Here is an 18,303-nt window from a genome sequence, read left to right on the forward strand (position 1 = left end):
CCTAAGAAAGAAAGAGGGGAGGGGAGAGGAGAGGAGGTGGGCAGGCAGGCAGGGTGGATTGGAAGTGAGAGGCAGTCAGTCCTCCAGGGAAACCTAAGAAGCCTGAGGAGGGAGAAATCTGAACCCATCTAGCAAAAACCCCCAGGAGAGGTCCTTCACACCCAGGTACTCTGTACACAGAGACACACAGCTGGGCACAACATACACACACAGGTGTATACACTATACACAGTCTGCGCAGTACCCTCCCTCCACCCCAAGTGTGGTGGAAGACTCTCCCTCTAAACTAAGGGCTCTTAGCTGTTTTTGCGTCATTGACCACTTCAGCAGTGTGGTGAATCCTCCTAGGATTGTTTTCAAATGCACAAAATAAAATACTACAATGGAGACCAATTACATTGAAATAGTTATCAAAATATTAAAAGTTTCAAGTTCACATTGTCCTGACATGTATCTAAGGACTTAAGAACTCCTGCTCTAAAGGGTCCCACAATATGGGAAAAGAATAGGGGGTTGGATGAGATAGTCCCAGGTCTAGACATCTATGATCCTAAGAGAAAGGATAAATAACGAGGAGCAAGTGTTAAGGGAAGGAGGTAACAACCTTATAGTGTCAGGGCAACAAGCTGATTTTCCCCTTTGGGAAGAAGAGTAGAGGCACCCTACCCCCCTCCACCCAGTGACAAAAAGATTGGAGTCATCTCCCTAACCTTCCAGAGCTTCACTAATCACTTTGCTTCCACATGGTGACCTGTCTCCCCACCTCCCCAACATTCTTGATACCCTGGGTGAGAAGAGAGATGGTCTAAAACAGCAAAGAGCTATAGGAAAAATTTCAATTCTACTCCCAATCCTGTGCCTTCCTCTCCTACTGTGGGGAGGTGTCTTCCCACCTTCCACTGGAGGGGATGGAATAATGATGCTCAAAAGCACAAAAGATACCAGTCAAATAAAAGGGGCTTAGTCTATCCCCACCATGCTCCACTGGGTACCAGGCTTCATTGAGAGGTGGGAAGACATAGGAGGGTTAAAATAAAGTTCTTTCTGGTGCACACCCTCATCTTTCCAAACAATACACACACCAACATACTCCCCTGACACCCACATTAATGAAGTGTGAGCTATGAATTGGGAGCAGCAGCTGTCACCATGAAGGGGGGGGGGATGCCAGTTTGGGGGTGGGGAGATCCTTTTCCTCTGGGCATGACAGCCCCCAAAGAGTAGCCCTTTGCCCTCCCCCAAGCTGATTATCACCCCTTTTAGTTAGAGGCAAAATCTTTGAAAGCCCATCTAAAAGGGCGGGGGACGGTGCCTATATTCCTCTGCAAGAGGAGTTACTGGAGTGGCAAGGACAGAATTGTCCACTGAAGTGTCCAAGTAGAAGCGCAGGAAATGGAAGACCAGAAAAGTGGGGTGTCCACAGGAAAGGTCAGGCTGTATATCCCAAGACCCCAGGGGAACCCTACAATAGGAAGTGGGGCTGGTACCTACAGCGGCTCGAGTTGTTCCAAATCGGAGTCCGGAGTGGGGTGGAGTAGGGGCCGGAGGCGGGAATCCCCTTCTCAGGGAGCAAACAGGCCCGGCTCTGATTATAAAAATCCACCACAAGGAAGGGGTTCGGGCTGGGGGTGAGCACCCCTACATCCACGCTCTCATACATCTTCCCCCACAATGAGCAATGAGAGGAGCAGGAAGATTGGGGAGCGAAGTCCCCAGCGGGGAGGTACTCCGAGGAGACCACCCCCCCACTCACTCTCTCACTCCACTGGCCAAGGCACCATCCGAGGAGTGGGGCCAGGGAGCAGCCTGCAGCTCTCCAGGCACAAAATCCCTGAGTTCAAATTCCACAGCAGCAACGACTGCTACTCCAGTCTTGGGTGGAAAGGGGGAAGTGGGGAGGTGTCCCCCAGTTCCTGCACAGAATAACCAAAGGAGGGCCCCCCAAACTCAGTCCAGCAATTTCACCTCAAGAGGGCCCCCAGTCTCCAGTCTCATGATGTCGGGTAGATTATTGGGGGGAAGGTCACAGCAGAGGCGAGCTACTCCCTAACTCCCCAGGCTGGGACGGGGTGGGGGGAGCCCCGGAACACAGGCGTTTTAGGCGCTTCCTCCTGCTCGCTCGCGATCGAGTGGCCTGCCCCCCTGCCCAGGGTGGGGGAGTCCGCCTTTCAGGAATCAGCCTTCTCCTCCTCCTCCTCCTCTTCCTCCTCCCAGAACCAAGGATTCCCAGGTCACCGTCGGGGTGGAGACCCTGGCTCCGACTCCTCCCTCTGCAAGGGCCCCCCCAGTCCTTTCCCTCCCGCAGCCGCTCTCCTGGGCTCCCTCTGGGGTTGTAAGAGCCTCCGCGGCAGTCCACCACTGGGGGGGTGGGGGGGCCTTTCCCAGCCCGCCCCCTACTCCCAGTTCCCTCCCCCCGGACACCCCTCCCCCCTCAGCTTGCCTCAGCCCCGCCCCATCCAGGTTCCGCCCCTTTAACCCCTTGGCTGTCTGGTAGGTAGAAGTAGTAGCAGCCACAGCAGCAGGAGCAGCAAAAGCAGCCGCCGCCGCCACCCAAACCAGAGCCGTGGACCGGACTGGGGAATAGCGAGGAGAGAAGGGAAGGGAAGGGAAGGGACAGGACGGGAGGGTTAGTGGCTCACGCCGGTGGGGGTGGGGGAGGAGAGGGAAGGGGGAAAGGAACAAGGGGAGGAGGAGTACAGAGTACAGAGGGAGGAGGAGGAGGAGGAGGAGGAGGAGGTGGTGGTGGTGGTGGTAGGGTAGGAGGGGAAGGGAGGGAGGGAGGGAGTAGAGGATAGAAGGAGAGAGGACAGGGCAGGAGAGGGTAGAGGTGTTCTGTCCTTCCCCCGCCACAAGCCTGGACTTTGGCTCCGAGACCCCTGGATGGAGAGCTCCCTGGGCTCCCTCATCGGGCTGGGTGCAGGTGGCCCTGGAGGGGGTACAAGGGGGTGGTCCCGGTGCCCTTCTCCATCGGAGGCCCGGGTCCCAGACTCATTTGCGTAATGCAATGCGGGTGAACTTTCACTGAACTCGCCCAGCGCTAGCGCCTCGCATCCCAGTGACCCACCCACCCACCCACCGGCCAGCACCCTGTCTATGCCTGTGACATCACGTCCCTTGCCCGCAGCCAAAGAAGTACGTCTGGCCAGTCTTCAGCTCCCTACCCATTCCCACCCGCCCTTTGGGGAGGGGGGGAGGAGGAAAGAGAAGAAAGTATCTTAGGGAAGGGGGGTGGCATGTGTGTGGCTTTTACACATGTGACATCGTACGCCACGAAGTATAGCACTGTGGCCTGGCATGTGAAAACCGGTGGGTTGATTTGACACTAAACTTTGACATTGCGAGACCTGAAAATATCTGTAGGAATGATATTTGCACATAGAGGGGAATGTTCCCTACTCCCCACATTGTATCTGACACCCATATCAGGAAAGAAAGCGCCTATCTATTGTGTGTCCCCCCCACCCAAAGTCCTTCAGGCTCTTTGCTTTACCCAGAAAACCCTTGTCCACCAAAACTCTAGGCCTGACTAGCTTCTCAGACAGAAAGTACCCTTCGCAGTAAGGGAGGGGCACAGGACAGAGTTTCATTCTCCCCCTACCCCCACCATCACTGCCCTTAATCTTCCTGACCAAAATAAATGGGGTGATTAAAGGGAAACCTTGGCCAATTTGGGTGACCCAAGAGGCAGACGCTTCTCCCAGAGGACAAGGTTCTTCGGTGTCCTTATTCGGTCCCTAGTCCCAATCCTATCCTAAGGGGCCATGGCACAGGAAATCACATAAAAGCTATTCCAAAGCAGATACCAAATTCTTAGTACTGGCTTGATATCCCTAGAGACCTTGCCCAGCTCTATTCACCCGCTGTATCCGACCACACTCTCTCAACAATGCACTGGACATTTCTGGCCATGGAGCTGAGTTTTGAGTTCAGGTCAGAATTCATCCACCGCCTTCTTTCCACTTCCACTTTCACCACCTCAGTTCAGGTCCTCATCACATCTCCCCTAGACCGACGCCTAATTCCTTTCTGCACCCTGTCTCTTCTTAGCCTCTCCAATACATCTTTCATTAGACTGTAACCTAATCTTCCTAATGTATCTTTAAGATGATTTACTCTTTCAGAAGAATCGCAAACTGTTAAGAACAATATGAACGAATGCTCCAGATCACTAATGAGAGAAATGCAAATCCAAAATAGTCTGAGGTTTCACCTCAGACCCAGAAAATTGGTAGATGACAAGAAATGATAACAGTCAGTGTTGGAGGGGTTATGAAAGAAAGGCAAGCTAATATATTGTTGGTGAAACCGTGAACTGGTCAATAATTTTAGAAAGCAATTTGTTCAAACAAAGCTGCTAAAATGACTATGCCCTTTGACCCAGAGATTCCACTGCTAGACATATACACCAAGGAGCTTAGTGACAAAAACAAAGCTTCCAAGTACATCAAAATATTTATACTTTCTAGTAACAAAGAACTGAAAATAGATGAGATAGCCATCAACTAGACAATTACTACACAAGTTATGATACACAAATAATGTAATATTACTGTGTTATAAGAAATTATGAATATAGAGAAACTTGGGAAGAATTCTATGAACTGATAAAAATTCAGCAGAACCAGGAAAACAATATGCTTTATTACTACAGCAATGTACATGGGAAGTCTAACAAAACAATAAAAACTGGAATGCTATCAAAATATAGTGACCAATATTTCTCATACCCATTAGACTGGCAAGACTGACAAGAAAGGAAAATGACAAATGCCAGAGGGGCTGTGGGAAAACAGACCCATTAATGCACTGTTGGTGGAGTTGTGAACTAGCTCAGCCACTCTGGAAAGCAATTTGGAACTATGCCCAAGCCGTCCTTAAACTGTACATACCCTTTGACCTAGCAATAATACTATGAGGTCTATGCTCCAAAGAGATCAAAGAAAGAGGAAAGGGTGCCGTATGTACAAAAATATTTACAGCAGTTCTTTTTGTGGTGGCAAAGCACTGGAATCTGAGGAAGTACACCCACCCATGAATTGAGGAATGCCTGAACAAGTTATAATATACTAATATGATGGAATTCTGTTGTACTGTAAGAAATAACAAAGAGGATGGTTTCAAACAAATCTGGGAAGGTTTGTATGAACTGATGCCAAGTGAGATGAGCAGAACCAGGAGAACAATTTATAAGACAACAATATTGTACAGACAAACAACTCTAAAAGGCTTAGGAATTCTGATCAACACAATGACCAATCATAATTCCAAAGGACTCAGGACAAGACATGGTGGCCACCCCTTGATAAAGAAGTGATGGTCTCAGGGTGTATATGAGAAATTTTTTGGACATAATACAGGAATTTGTTTTGCTTGACTATATGTATTTGTAACAGGGGTTTTATTTTTCTTGCTTTCTCAGTAGGAGAGGGGAGGGGAACCAAGGAGGGGGGAGATAAGGCATATCTTCATTTGAAAACAAAATTTAATTAAAAAACAACAAAAATATGAAGTGACTAAGTTTCGCTCAAAAGAAGAGATAGGAGAAAGCACCTCCTCTGCCTCTTTGCAGAAGTCAGGAACCATGGGTGTGGTACATTGTATAGAATGTCAGAATTTTTTGATATGTTGGTTACTTTTGCTCAGCTAAAGTGTTATTTCCCTCTTTTTAATTCTTTCTTGTAAGGGATGGCTCTCTGGGAGGAAGAAGAGGACAAGATACATTGGAAAATGTAGAAGATGTGAAAACAAAAGATATCGATTAAAGTTTATTTTTTTAAAAAAGACTACATTTTCTCACTCAAAAGGGGAGCTTCCCAATATCTACTGAATAAAGTTCAAATTCATTATCCTGGCACTTGAAGTCTCCCACACTCTGGCTTCATTCTGCTTTTTCAGTCTTGTTTCACATTCCTGTTCTACACTCCGGAGAACAGGAATCGGGTTCAAATCCCAGTTCTAGCACTTGCTACCTCATAAAAGTAAATCTTGGGACCTCAGTTTTCATATCTGTAAAATAAGGGGAGGGGAGCAGGGCTAGACTGGATGACCTCCAAGTTTGCTTCCGGCTCTAGGGCCTATCCTGTAATCCTGAGACTCACTGTTCCACAGTTCATCCTGTCCCCTTGCCTAAAATAAGCTTTCCCTACTTCCTTTCAAGTCCTTACCCTCCCTGACCCCAAATCTCTCATGCCACGATTCAGCCCTCTCCTATGTGCTTAATCACGTTCTCATCTGCATACGGAGCTCATAGCTACCGTAGAGTTAAGGTCTTTGAAGACAGGACCGTGTCAGAGACTGTGGTTTACTGAAGAGAGAACCGGATTTGGAATCAGAGGACAGGAGTTCAAGTCACAGAGCAGAATTGTGTGACCTTGGGCAAATCACTTAGTATCTCAGAGGCTCAACCTCCCCAACTGTAAAGCCTACTTTACAAAGTGGTTGTAAAAAGCAAAAGAAATATTTTTCCTCTGTGCATCTGCCCCACCCTCACCTGACACACAGTAGGCACTTAATAAATGTCAATTTAAAAAAAAAATTAATGAATTCGAATCTAAGGATCTGCCTCAATTATACCCTGAGAAAATCCAGCTCCTATCAATTTCCAGTCTCAAAGAGCCTGAGAGAAGAAAAGCATTTCCCCTACCACCACCACCACCACTAACTTGGAGAAGGGAAGAGAAGGTCTCCCTTTCCAGGAGTGAGCTTTTCCTGGCTCCAGGTCTTGTTTCCCCCAGTCCTAAAAGGGCAAAGTGGGTCAGTTTTGCCCCCAGATACATGCTCCATTGACTTGGAGAGAACCTCAGAGTGGGAGCCATCCCAGCTGAGGAGTTTTCCTTCCCCGCCCCCCCACTCCTCACCCCAGTAAACATTCTGGTTCCTGGACTGGAGGGGGTCCTCCATCCAACAGAGAAGGAGGGGAGGGGTAGGGCCTAGATTCCAAGTCTCAGCTCCCTTCCCTTCACTCCACCTGGGTTAATCAGTGCCAGCAAATGAAAGGTGAAAGGGTTTCCTCATTTAAAACCCTATTTTACAACCTTTGGCTGACTTGGCATTTTGGACCCCATGAACGAAAGGGCTCCCTGGGCTATCCCCAACACCCCACCCCACCCCCCCCCACCCCCCGCTCCGCCTCCTTCCATCCCCCCAGCCCTCAGTGCTTACTCTATTATCCTGGGAAAATGAAAAGAGGGCTAAGGGGAGGGCTAGGGGAGGCAGAGAAAAAGAAGGTCAGAGGAAAGGGGGTGGAAGGCAGTGTCCAGCAGGAGGTGGTCAGGAGGAGGACGGAATGAGCAGACATGCGCTCTTCAGCATGACTGCTAACACTCAAGAGTCCTTCTTCAAGTCACAGGAGACATTTTCTCCACAGACACACACACTCACACAGAAAAAGATACCCACACAGAAGGGGTGTGGCAGAGAAAGACCTCAGGCCCCGAGAGCTACACTAGTTCCTCTATTCAGTCAACAAGCAGTTATTAAGTAGCTACTAGTGCCAGGCACGGTACTAAGTGTTGAGGATGCAAAGGTAGCAAAAATGGGGTGTCCTTGCCCTCAAGGAGTTTACAATCTACATTCTTGTTTATAATCTCATACTACCACCATCACCCAAAGGAAAAAGCCTGTGACTCTCAAAGCCTTCTTCCTGTAAGGGGGGGTTAGAGGGTGGGGGTGGGGGAGAGGGATAAGCTATATACAAACTCCCAGTGGTAGAAAGGGGGCAGGTGTAGACAGATTTGGTGGCATGAGAGTAGGTGTGGACAGATTTTATCTGCAGCTTTCAAAGTAGAAAGCAGATCTCCTCTCCCTCCCCTGGCCTCTTCCTTAACTATCCCTCCTGGGGTGGGGGCCTCCAGCCAAAAGAGAAGGGGGAGAGGGGTGGGGCCTAAGTTCCAAGTCCCAACTCCCTTCTCTTCACTCCACCTGGCAGTGAGGGGCCTCCCCTCCCCAGCCTGCCAGGAGATCAAGGGAAGGGAGGAGCAGCAATCCATCAGTAAGAGGACCAGGACAATGGGAGAAGGAGGATGAATGCCTATCTGGATATTTCTTTCCCCCTTAAATCTGAAGAGAAGATAAAGGTAACTTCTCAATAATAAAACTCTCTCCCTCACCCAAAGAGTTAGCCCAACAACAGATGCCCTAGGCCCCTTACTCCCATTCACCTTAGCTCTGGTCAATTAACAAATGTCTCCTCCAAAAGGCAAAAGGTGAGCACTTGAGGTGAGGCAAAAGGTGGGCACTCGAGGTGAGGAGATCTAATGAGAATCTCCCTTATCTCCTTCATCCTCGAACTATGAATTTGGATGCCTTTCATTAATCCTCAGGTCGAGTTTGGAGAACATAGTCACAGTCATCATCATCATCATCATCTCAGGGTTAGGAGGTGGACCATCGATTTTGCTGATAAGGTAACTCCCGGGTGAGGAAGCTCCCCCCACTCATGCAGAACTGTACTTCTCTGAAATTGAGTTTCCTAGAGCACCGAGAGTTTAGGTTGCTTGCCCTTTCCATGTACATCAAAGGGATACTTGAACTCCAGTCTTCCTAGATTGGAGACCAGTCTCTATCTACCTCCCAGATACAGCTAATATTTACATAGCCTCATTAAGATATGCAAAGCTTTTTGCATAGATTATCTCATTTAATTCTCACAACAATCCTAGAGGAAGGTGCTAAACATATTATCCTTATTATATGGATGAGAAAACTGAGGCATAAATTAAAGGTTAAGTGAGGTGTCCAAGGTCACACAACCCTATCAGGTACGAACTAGAGGCATTATTACTTTATTTTACATAAGATTAACTAAGTGACAAAGAGATTAAATGACTCACCTAGGAACACAAAACTAGCACGTGTTAAGAGGTAGGATTTAAACCCAAGTGTCTCCTGACAAGTCCAATCTTTTCTCCACTAAACTATATGGCCTCTCTAGTGTGTGAGATAATAAAGATGAGTACTTGGCACTTTTTCCTCTCCCCCAGTTCATACAAAAACTGGATAGAGGGTATGGGGATATGGGATGCTAACTTTTTCCCATATACACGATTCACTGATACCTGTCCCCCTCTCTAATACTCAAACACCAAGGAGCCAGAGCAGATCTCGAAAAATATAGCCAAAAACCCATTTGGTCGAGGTTCCGTACACCTAACTTTATTCTTTTTCTGGTTTCAATTTTCTCCTTTGTTAAATGACAAGGGTAGACCCGGTAATCTCCAAAAACCCTTGAGTCTCTGGCTCATAGTCCTGGATCCTCCACTCAGCACCCATCCCCTGCCCCTTCACTGGGGCCATCATTTGGGAAGGACACCTGCCTGAGTCCTCTGGAAGAAGCAAGCCAGAAGACGAAGGACACTCCTCTCCACCCCTCCCCCACCCCTACTTCCCCCAACTCTTCCTTAGGGAAGATCAGCCATGTTCAGTCTTTGTTCATACCTGACCACTTCCTCTATTGGCTGTCCTCAACCCAATTCTTGCCCCTATCACTTTCCACCAAGAAAGAAAGAGGGAGAATACGGAAAATAAATAGATCTGTCTATTTTCTGGAGTTCACCCCACTCCAGGGAAAACTAAAGAGGAGGTTACCCTGAGGGCCACTGCTCTTGGGAAAGAGGGGTTCTCATCTTATTCTCCAAAATTCTTGTACCAGCAAGTGGCCAGAGACTCAAGGGGAGGAAAGGTTGGCTTTATAGCTCCCCCAAGAAGTACGTGGTCTCCCAGGCCCACCAGGCAGGATCTGCCTGGCTTGGGAAGGCGGCCTCCTAAGGAAGCATGAATCTTTTATCAGCCATGCTTGGATGCATCCAGCTAGAGAAAGAACTACCATCACAATGCGAGGGTGTGTGTGTGTGTGTTGGGGTGCAGTGGGAGAGGAGAGGGAAAGGTAGCCTCCTGCAAAGAAGATTCTCACACCCCTCACCTAGGGACCCTCGCTCTAGTCATGGGGAGAAATCTACCTCCACAGTTCCCTGGCAAAATACCACAAAGTCCTTTCCTCGTTACTGTATGTGACAAACACCCACAGCTGGGGGGTTTGGGGGATGGGGAGAATAGAGAGGCTGGAAATGGTCACGGTGTTATTATTTATTGCAGGGAGAAAGAGGCTCCTGGGAAAAAAGCAAGACCAGTGGGGGGAGGGGTAACAGGAAAGGGTATTGCCCAAGTATGAGTGAGGGGGCCCTACCAGGAAATTACAAATCCACACCTCTTTCTTCCCACTCATCCCCCTCCCCTGCACCCAGGGGAAATGGTTCCCAGGGTGGAGAGTAGATTGGGGATCCCGGAAGCCACCCCCTAGCGCACATCAAGAAAGAGGAACCAGCTTGCAACATTCCTGGGTAAGGGGGAAACCTCTTCCCAGGCTGGCATGGGAGTGGTCATGGGGTAAGGGAGGCAAAGGCTAGGCAGGATGTCCTCTCTAGTGCCAGCTAAAGACCCACATTCCCCCATTATGCAATGTCCAAGGGTTTGGGCCACTACTTTTCTGCCCATCCCATTATAGAAAAAAAGTGTCCCCCCAGACACTTGGGCACAGGCCCCATTGTCCAATGGAAGTGCCAACCTGGCAAGAAGGAGAAGCCTTACAATTTCAGCTCCAAGAATGGGGGAGGCGCCAACTTAAGGAGGAATCAATCCAGCTCCCCCCTCCCAGCCCCACCTCCAAAGGCTTCAACTATTCAGGACAGACACCAGACACCCAGATAAAGCATATGGGTTGCAGGGGTGGGTGAGATGCAAAATAAAAGACCTGTCTCCCCAATCAGGCTTGAGGCAAGTCCTTTAAGCTTCAATACAGAGTAAGGTGTACAGAGTGAGAAAAAGACAGGAGACAACAAGACCGGAGAAGGGACTGAAGCCAGGTGATGAGGGGAGCCTTTGCGGGGGGTGGGGGTGGATATCCAGAGTGGCATTCAGGAAGCTTCCTGAGCATGAATTGGGTTATCCCTCTGGATACCAAGAAGTATTCCTTCCTCCAAGTTGGAAACACAGGGAGTGAAGTGGGGAGAGGGGCACCAGAATGTCAGACACATTTGCCCATTTCAATTTGATTTATTTAACAACAAGCATTTATTAAATGCCTACTTTGTACAAGGTACTTGAAAGTCCCCTGGCTGGGGCGGGGGGAATCAGGAAGGAGGATGAGACTGAGACAGAGACAGAGGAGGAGCTCTAGGGAGGGTCAGATGCCATGGGCAGCTGGCCAGAGTGAGTAGGGTGGCACCATTCCAGGGTCAACTCCAGGGACAATGAGACTCCCCTGACCCTAGGGAGGAGGGTACTGCCCTGACTTAGAGAAGGGAGCATTGACCCAGAGCAGGGAGCAGAGGGCAGTGTTGCCAGGTGCCCCACTGGTGCCAATAGGAGAGGCAGTGGGTGTCTGGGGCAGTGTTCATCCTGGGTAGGCCAGGGAAAAGGCATGTGGGATGGAGGAAGGAGGGAGAACAGGACATTTCCCAGGTCAACAGCTGCCCTGTCCATCCATCTCCCAGCCTCTGTTCCTTCTTCTCCCGCCCAGCCAGGCCCCAGATCCCTCCCCCTCCTGACTTGGCGCTGTGCCCAGCTCGGCCCTAGGGGCCAGAGTTACAGTAAGAGGCCTGGCAGGCCTCTGGTCTGAGCTATGCCAGCTGGCAGCCACTACTGCCGCCTCCCACTACCTGGCTTCAGACAGGCCAGGGATGGAAGAGACCCCCACCCAGCCAGTGCAAGACTCTCATGGGAAAGATAGAGAGGAAGGGGAAAATGGGGGGAAAAATCAGAGACAGAGCAAAAGGGAAGAGGGAGGGGCCTATGTCTTTTCCAAGCAGCCCAGTTCCCACCCATGACCAAGGCAGAGCTTTCCTCTCTGCCCCCACCCCCACGTTGTCCCCAGAGCTCCTTCCCTCTGTTGCCTAGCTCACCCCAATTCTCACCAGGTTTACACCACTGCCTCCCTCCCTTCACACTCCACTCAAATAGGGGAATTAGCAGCAAGGTATGTATGTAGGGGAAGCGGGGGGGGGGGGGGGGGGGTGGTGCAGCTGGCCTTCTTCCTCCACCTTTCAGGCACCCTCACAAAAAGACACCTGGTTCAGGGGACCCTGAGGCTAAGTATAAGGGAGGAAGGCATGTGGCTGCCTCTCCAGGTCACGATGCTATTCCCGCCAAATGTCGAGAGGTTTGTTTATCTACCAGGGGCCTTTGTCTGCTGCCAACCAAGCTATTTATAAGATCCTCAGTGATGAGGAGGAGGGCAGGGGGAAAGCTGGGGGCCAAGGACGAAACACAAATGGCCCTAATCTTTCTGCAGCCCTCCAGCCTAGCACATACTCGGGCAGAGTCCAGCAACCCACAGCATAACAGGGGTTCCTATCTCACCCCTAGGATGTGGCCCCTGCACGCTTCGAAGGGGTGGCAAAGTGGCATTCCCTGTAAAACAGACGATAATAATAAACAGTATTCATATAGTGCTTCAAGGTTTGCAAAGCACTTTACATATCTGATCTCACTGGAATTTCAGAACAATCCTGTGAGCTAGGTTCTGCGCCCCAGGTGCTCTTATTATCCCCATTTTAGAGATGGGGAAACTGAGTCTGAGAGAGGTTTAAGTACTTCCCTAAGGTCACACAGCTAGTAAGTGTCTAAGGCAGGATTTCGACTTGAGTTTCCCTGATGCCACAGCTCTAGCCAATACAGCCCTTAGTTCCCCCAACAGCGGAGTCCATTTTTAACCACTCTTTCCTTGTCACCCCCCCATCGACTGACACCCCATCCTTCTCAGTGTTTATACATAACGAAGGCACCACAAACCATCCCCTCACAAAGCCCTGATGATAAGCCACCGGGTTCCCTTGTGATATCTGAGCCCTCAATCCCACCCACCTTCCCCCACTCCCACTATGTCCCGCAACTTACTGGCTGGTGATGGAGTGCTGTACCCACTGACAGGAAGCTGGTGCTGGATACTTGTCAGGGTGCCAGGTGGAGAAAGTCCGCCCAGCATGGGAGGGAAGAAGAAGGCATAGTGAGGCACCGGGTACCCGTTAAGGTGCCCACCCCCAGGCGTTGGGCAGGAGCTGCTATTGCTGGCCATGCCCTGATGAGAGTCAGAGATATAGACAGAGTCCAGCTGGGAGGGTTTGAGGGGCTTCTGGTTGCCCCTTCTCAGCTCATTGGGGCCTGGAGTTGGGAGGGGTTGTGGGTGATCAACCCACCCCCTCTTCCTGTCCTGCAGCTGAAGAGGGCAGTGCCCAACAGGGTGATCTTGGCCTTCTGGAACCACCGCCCAAACCAGGGGCAAGGTGGGAAAGGGAGGGGAGGGCGCTGCTCAGGTCGGCGGTGGCTATGATAAGCTGGAATGAGGCTTGGAAAGCTGAGGCAGCTTCCTGAATGGCACCCACCACGGCTGGCTGCTGGGCAGAGTATCGAGCGAGGTATCCTCACCTAGATGAGCTCTGATGATGCTGGTGCTGCTAGGGAAGCCATATCTTCTGATGCTGAAAAGAAGAAGACAAGACAGGTGAGTAGGCACAGAGAAGAGGGCGCAGGGGTTTTCTCCATGGGGCTCCCCCCACCTGGGCAGCTGGAGGTTTTCCCGTGACACCAGGCTAAGCAGACAGATGGCACAGTGCCTGCCTGGCACAGACAACTCAGGAGTGGGGCCCAGACACTGCAGAGGAGGAGGTGAGGGTGAGAATATTCGCACAAAGAGCAGAACCCAAACCTTTAAGAGGCACCTCTCACCCTAATGTGGCCAAAGGGCCTGTTGTACCTCAAAGGGGGATTCATGGAGAGCAAGCGGGGACACAGGGAAACACAGCTGGACCCAGAGATCTCTCCATAGAAGGGTTACCTGAGGTCACAGATGCAGAGAAAGCATGGGGATGGTAGAGGTAAGGAGGGAGGGGAAGGGGGAGAGAAGCTGCTTCCCTAAAGCATGGTACTTCTCAGAATCGTGACGCAGCAGCAACCCTGGGGGCCTCTTGCACCACTTCCCCTACCCCGGCCCAAAATCCAGGGACCTAACACCCTGGATGGGTGGGGATGGGGTGGGGGTGGGGATGTTTAGCCTGAAGAAGAGGAAGATTCAGGTGGGTCACAGAGCTGTCTTCAAGTATTTGAAGGTTGGCATGTGGAAGGGGGATCACGCTTGTTCTCTTTAGCCCCAGAGACATGAACCAGGAGCAATAGGTGGAAACTGCCAAGAAGCCAATACAAGCTTGATGAAAAAAACCATGCTAACAATTAGAGATGCCCAAAAGAAGAATGGGCCACCTAGGCCATGGTAAGTATCTCCTCACTGGAAGTCCTCAAGCAGAGACGGGCTGAAGAGAACCAAGGGATTTGCTGGTATATATTTTTACATGGGGGTCAGGCTAAAAGGCCACCGAGGTCCCTTCCAATTGTAAACTTCTATGATTCTGGAGTCATTTTCACATGCCTTGCCTCAAACCTTAAGTGGGTATAATGGAAGCAGAGGGTTTCTGTGTTTTTAGCTTCACTCCTTCATTTTACAAATGAGGGAACTGAGGTCTGATGCTGGCAGATAACTTGTACACAGTCACACAGCTTGTAAACGACAAAACCAGAACTTGTACCTGGGTGTCCTGATTACAAGTCCAGTCTTTACCCTTCCTCATACATTAAGAAAGGTCACAGGGTCAGCTAGGTGGCATAGTAGATAGACTACTAGCCCTGGAGTCAGGAGGACCTGATTTCAAATCTGGCCTGATACTTACTAGCTGTGTGACCCTGGGGAAGTCACTTAACTCCAATTGCTAAGGAAGGAAGGAAGGTAGGTCACAAAGGCGGAGGGAGTCAGACAGAGAGAACAGACAATAGGAGAGAGATAAAGAGAAATACACTGGAACAGCCTGGCTACACCAGGGCATGTGCAGAAAGCAGTCTGATGAGCAGGTCTATAATACCAGTAGATGAGAGGATAAGCAACATTATGCCTTGGAGGGCAGAGAGCCCTGATGGAGTACCACCAAACCCTAACACTGCCCTAGGTAACACCTGCCTGCCAGAGATGTCATTGGCAACCCTTCCCCCTCACTGTCCACTGTCCCACGCTGAATAATGTAGGGTAGGGTGGCAGTAAGACCTAGGAGGTAAGAGCCAAGTAGACATTAGGAGAAGAAAGAAAGAAGATGGAGTGGCAGAATGGGGAGGTAGGAATCGGTGTCACAATTGAAATTAAGGTAAACTGAAGTACAAAGTTCCAAGCACATTCAATTTATTGGTAAGGTGGGGCGGTTAGGTGTCAAAGTGGACAGAGCACCAGCCCTGGAGTCAGGAGAACCTGAGTTCAAGTCTGGCTTCGGATACTTATGAGCCATGTTACCCTGGGCAAATCACTTAACCCCAACTGCCTCCCCCCTCCAAAAATGTATTGGTAAGGCTAGCAATTATCATAAAAATAGGGTCTTTCAGCTCCTCAGTGAGCCAAAAAGCCCCCAGGGAAGGGGAGGAAAGGAGGAGGAGAGAAATGTAGGCTTTTGTCCCCTCTACCTGGGGATAGAGTCTGCTTCCCTAGCCTATTAATTACCATGATTATTAATTTTGGCCATAGAACCACACTTGCAGGTCTCTGATGAAGTCCTCCCAGGCCAGTAAAGGACGCTGACATCAGAGCCCAGGGAGCCCCACCCAGCCAGCAGCCAATCTGCCACACCCAGGACCTCTATGGAACTTCTCCAGATGGGTAAACTTCACCAGTGACAGGAGACAGTGACCTAGAACCTCAGGCACACAGACAGACAGACAGTTATGGGTTTGGGTGGGGAAAATGAAATCATGTTCACACACTCAGCCCAAATTACCCTTTTCTGTTCTTTTACTTCACTGTTTTCAAAGATTTTAGTTGCGGGGATTCAGTTAGGAGAAGGGATCTGTATGGTGTTTCGAGAATAAAATTTGTCAATATAAATTTTTGTTAAAAACAAACACATACATTTGCTTCCAAGGGAGTGTGTGAGTGTGTGTGTGTGTGTGTGTGTGTGTGTGTGTGTGTAACCAGGAGGTAATCATCACTATGCTACACAATGAACACAATTATTTACTTTTGTCTATACACCCAGACATACAACCCCACATGGACACACAACTACCATCAACACACACACACAGACACACACACACACACGCACACATACAAGTTTATTCCACTGCATATTCCTAGCTCCCCACCACCAACCTTGCTTTTCCAACTGTCTCTTCTTCCAAGAAAGGTCCTAAAAGCAGCACCCCCCCCTTAAGCCCAGCCATCCCACCAGGCACCCTGCTGATCAGACAAACATAGGCTCTCATGCCTACCCTCTCCAAGGCATGGAAAATGGTCACTCTCACAAGGCCTGAGCTTAGCCGCCACAGATAAGCTCAGGGTGAGACAGCTAAAGGAGCGGCCCTCTGACAAAGAGGAACCCTGGGACATTCTGTCTTATCCAACTCAGCTTATTTCGAGCTTATCATTTGCTGACTGATCACCTGCCTGCCTACAGGCCCCTCTCCATCCTAGGCCCCCATATCTCCAGTAAGCCCTCAAACACAGGATACTCCAGCAGCTGTGTACCCCACATATCCAGCCAAGTAGAGAGATCTCAGCTCTAAGGGTACCCTCTGAGCCCAACCTGGACTCCGCTCTCAAAGATCCCACAACCACCCCCGAGGGGGCCACCCCGAGCCACCTTGATCTTCACCACTAAGTACTGCCCAGGTATTAGAGGCATTCCCCTTACTCTCACCTAGAAGGAATAGAGCCTGTGACCAGCCCATAGTTCCTCCTTCCTTCCAACCCAACCACCTCCATGTCAGGGCTGAGAGTCTGTCTCAAACACAAGCCGGCCCCTGCTATAAAGTCTGGAGCAAAGTTACTTAGAGTTCTCAAGGGAGGGACTTCCAGCCAAGGGGAGGAGGAAGCAACAGAGGCAGGGGTAAAGGTCACAGAGATCTTGCCAAAGGCCTAGGCAATGCCAACTGAACAGGGCTGGGCAGAGGGGTGGAGATGGAGGTAGGAGGGACTGAGAAGGCATGGACACTCACAGTCCCTGAGAGCCCAGGGACTCTTAGGAAAAGGTGTGTGTGTGTGTGTGTGTGTGTGTGTGTGTGTGTGTGTATTCGCCACTTGGTCCTACAATTCCACCCCACCTCATCCTAGAAGCATGGCATCACCTCTTTCTCCTGGGGTAAGAAGGGCATCTTCAGAGAATCAAGGCCCAACACAGGCAGAGAAGGGAAACAAGACACCCACATCCCATCTACTCCTATACCTCGTAGGCTGCCCACAGGGTACCTTCCCCCCCATGTGGGCAGCAGGGGCGGGAAAACCACAAGCCCACAGTGCCAGGATATCCTGAACCCTTCTTGTGCCCCACCTGGCAGTGGCAAATAAGAGGGAGGAGACACAGGGGGCAATGTCAAGGGGATTTCAGAGAAGCTGGCAGGCACAGGAATAGTTTGCTATGTCATCTACTCCTATAGAGGCTACCCCATGGACCTCCTCTCCCTTTGACTTGCTTCTCATGCTTTAGCCTCACTCTACCACACAACAGGTCCCTCACAGGATGTTCACCCCTCAAAGGCCGAGAGGATTGAACTGATTTGAGCTGTACCCTCCACATTTCCACTCAAAAACTCAGCCGCCTGGAGCTCCTCTCTACTTCGTCCTCTCATGACCCCTACCACTAGGTTTACACTTGGTTTACTAGAGTGACATAAGGATTTTGTTCTACAGGCAGTCCCTCTCTCTCTCCCCCAGCTTCCCCAACATGAGGATGATGATGAGGATGATAAATTATATAAATGTCAAAAACCTACATAAATACCTTCGGAATAAGCTACCATCACTTTATTAAGCAATACTGATAGCTGATATCGGGTACAGGCCATTGAATTCATCAAAAGTAACCAAAATGGTTCATCTCTGGACAGAACCAATGAAATGACTGAGATACACGAGTAGTATCAAAAGGCCCTCCATGGGTAACATCTATATGAACTGAGCATAACAACAACATGCCGATGAAAGAGACTCAAACAAATGGTTGAGTCATGTGGATTTGTTTGTGGAAAGAGAGGAGTTTATGATAGCAACTGAGGACTGTATCTTACCACCAGAAACTATAGGAGGGTTATATAATATACTTATATTTACAGTCATGGCATCCCCTGCCCCAACTCAATAAATTCCAGTGGTTCCCTATAACCTCCAGGATCAAATATAAAATCATCTGTTTAGCCTTTAAAGTCTTCTATAACCTGGTCCCTTCCTACCTCTCCAGTCATCTTATACCTTACACCCTCCTCCACATACTCTCATGATCTAGT

At 49.8% G+C, this 18,303-nt stretch overlaps 1 protein-coding gene across 3 annotated transcripts in view; it reads right to left on the reverse strand.

Annotated features, from left to right (window-relative positions):
- The window catches only part of RARA (retinoic acid receptor alpha), a 57,375-nt gene that overhangs the window by 17,153 nt on the left and 21,919 nt on the right, over positions 1–18,303 (reverse strand). For 2 of the 3 annotated variants that reach the window (XM_036757672.1, XM_036757669.1), the window contains exon 2: positions 12,892–13,472. In XM_036757672.1, the coding sequence (XP_036613567.1) occupies positions 12,892–13,069 (178 nt within the window). In that variant the 5' untranslated portion in view covers positions 13,070–13,472. Of the gene's footprint in view, positions 1–1,491; positions 2,285–12,891; positions 13,473–18,303 lie in introns of those variants that run through there. The other variant, XM_036757673.1, reaches the window with a different exon arrangement.

This window comes from Trichosurus vulpecula, chromosome 4 (genome assembly GCF_011100635.1).
Source record: "Trichosurus vulpecula isolate mTriVul1 chromosome 4, mTriVul1.pri, whole genome shotgun sequence".
NCBI classification, from domain to species: domain Eukaryota; kingdom Metazoa; phylum Chordata; class Mammalia; order Diprotodontia; family Phalangeridae; genus Trichosurus; species Trichosurus vulpecula.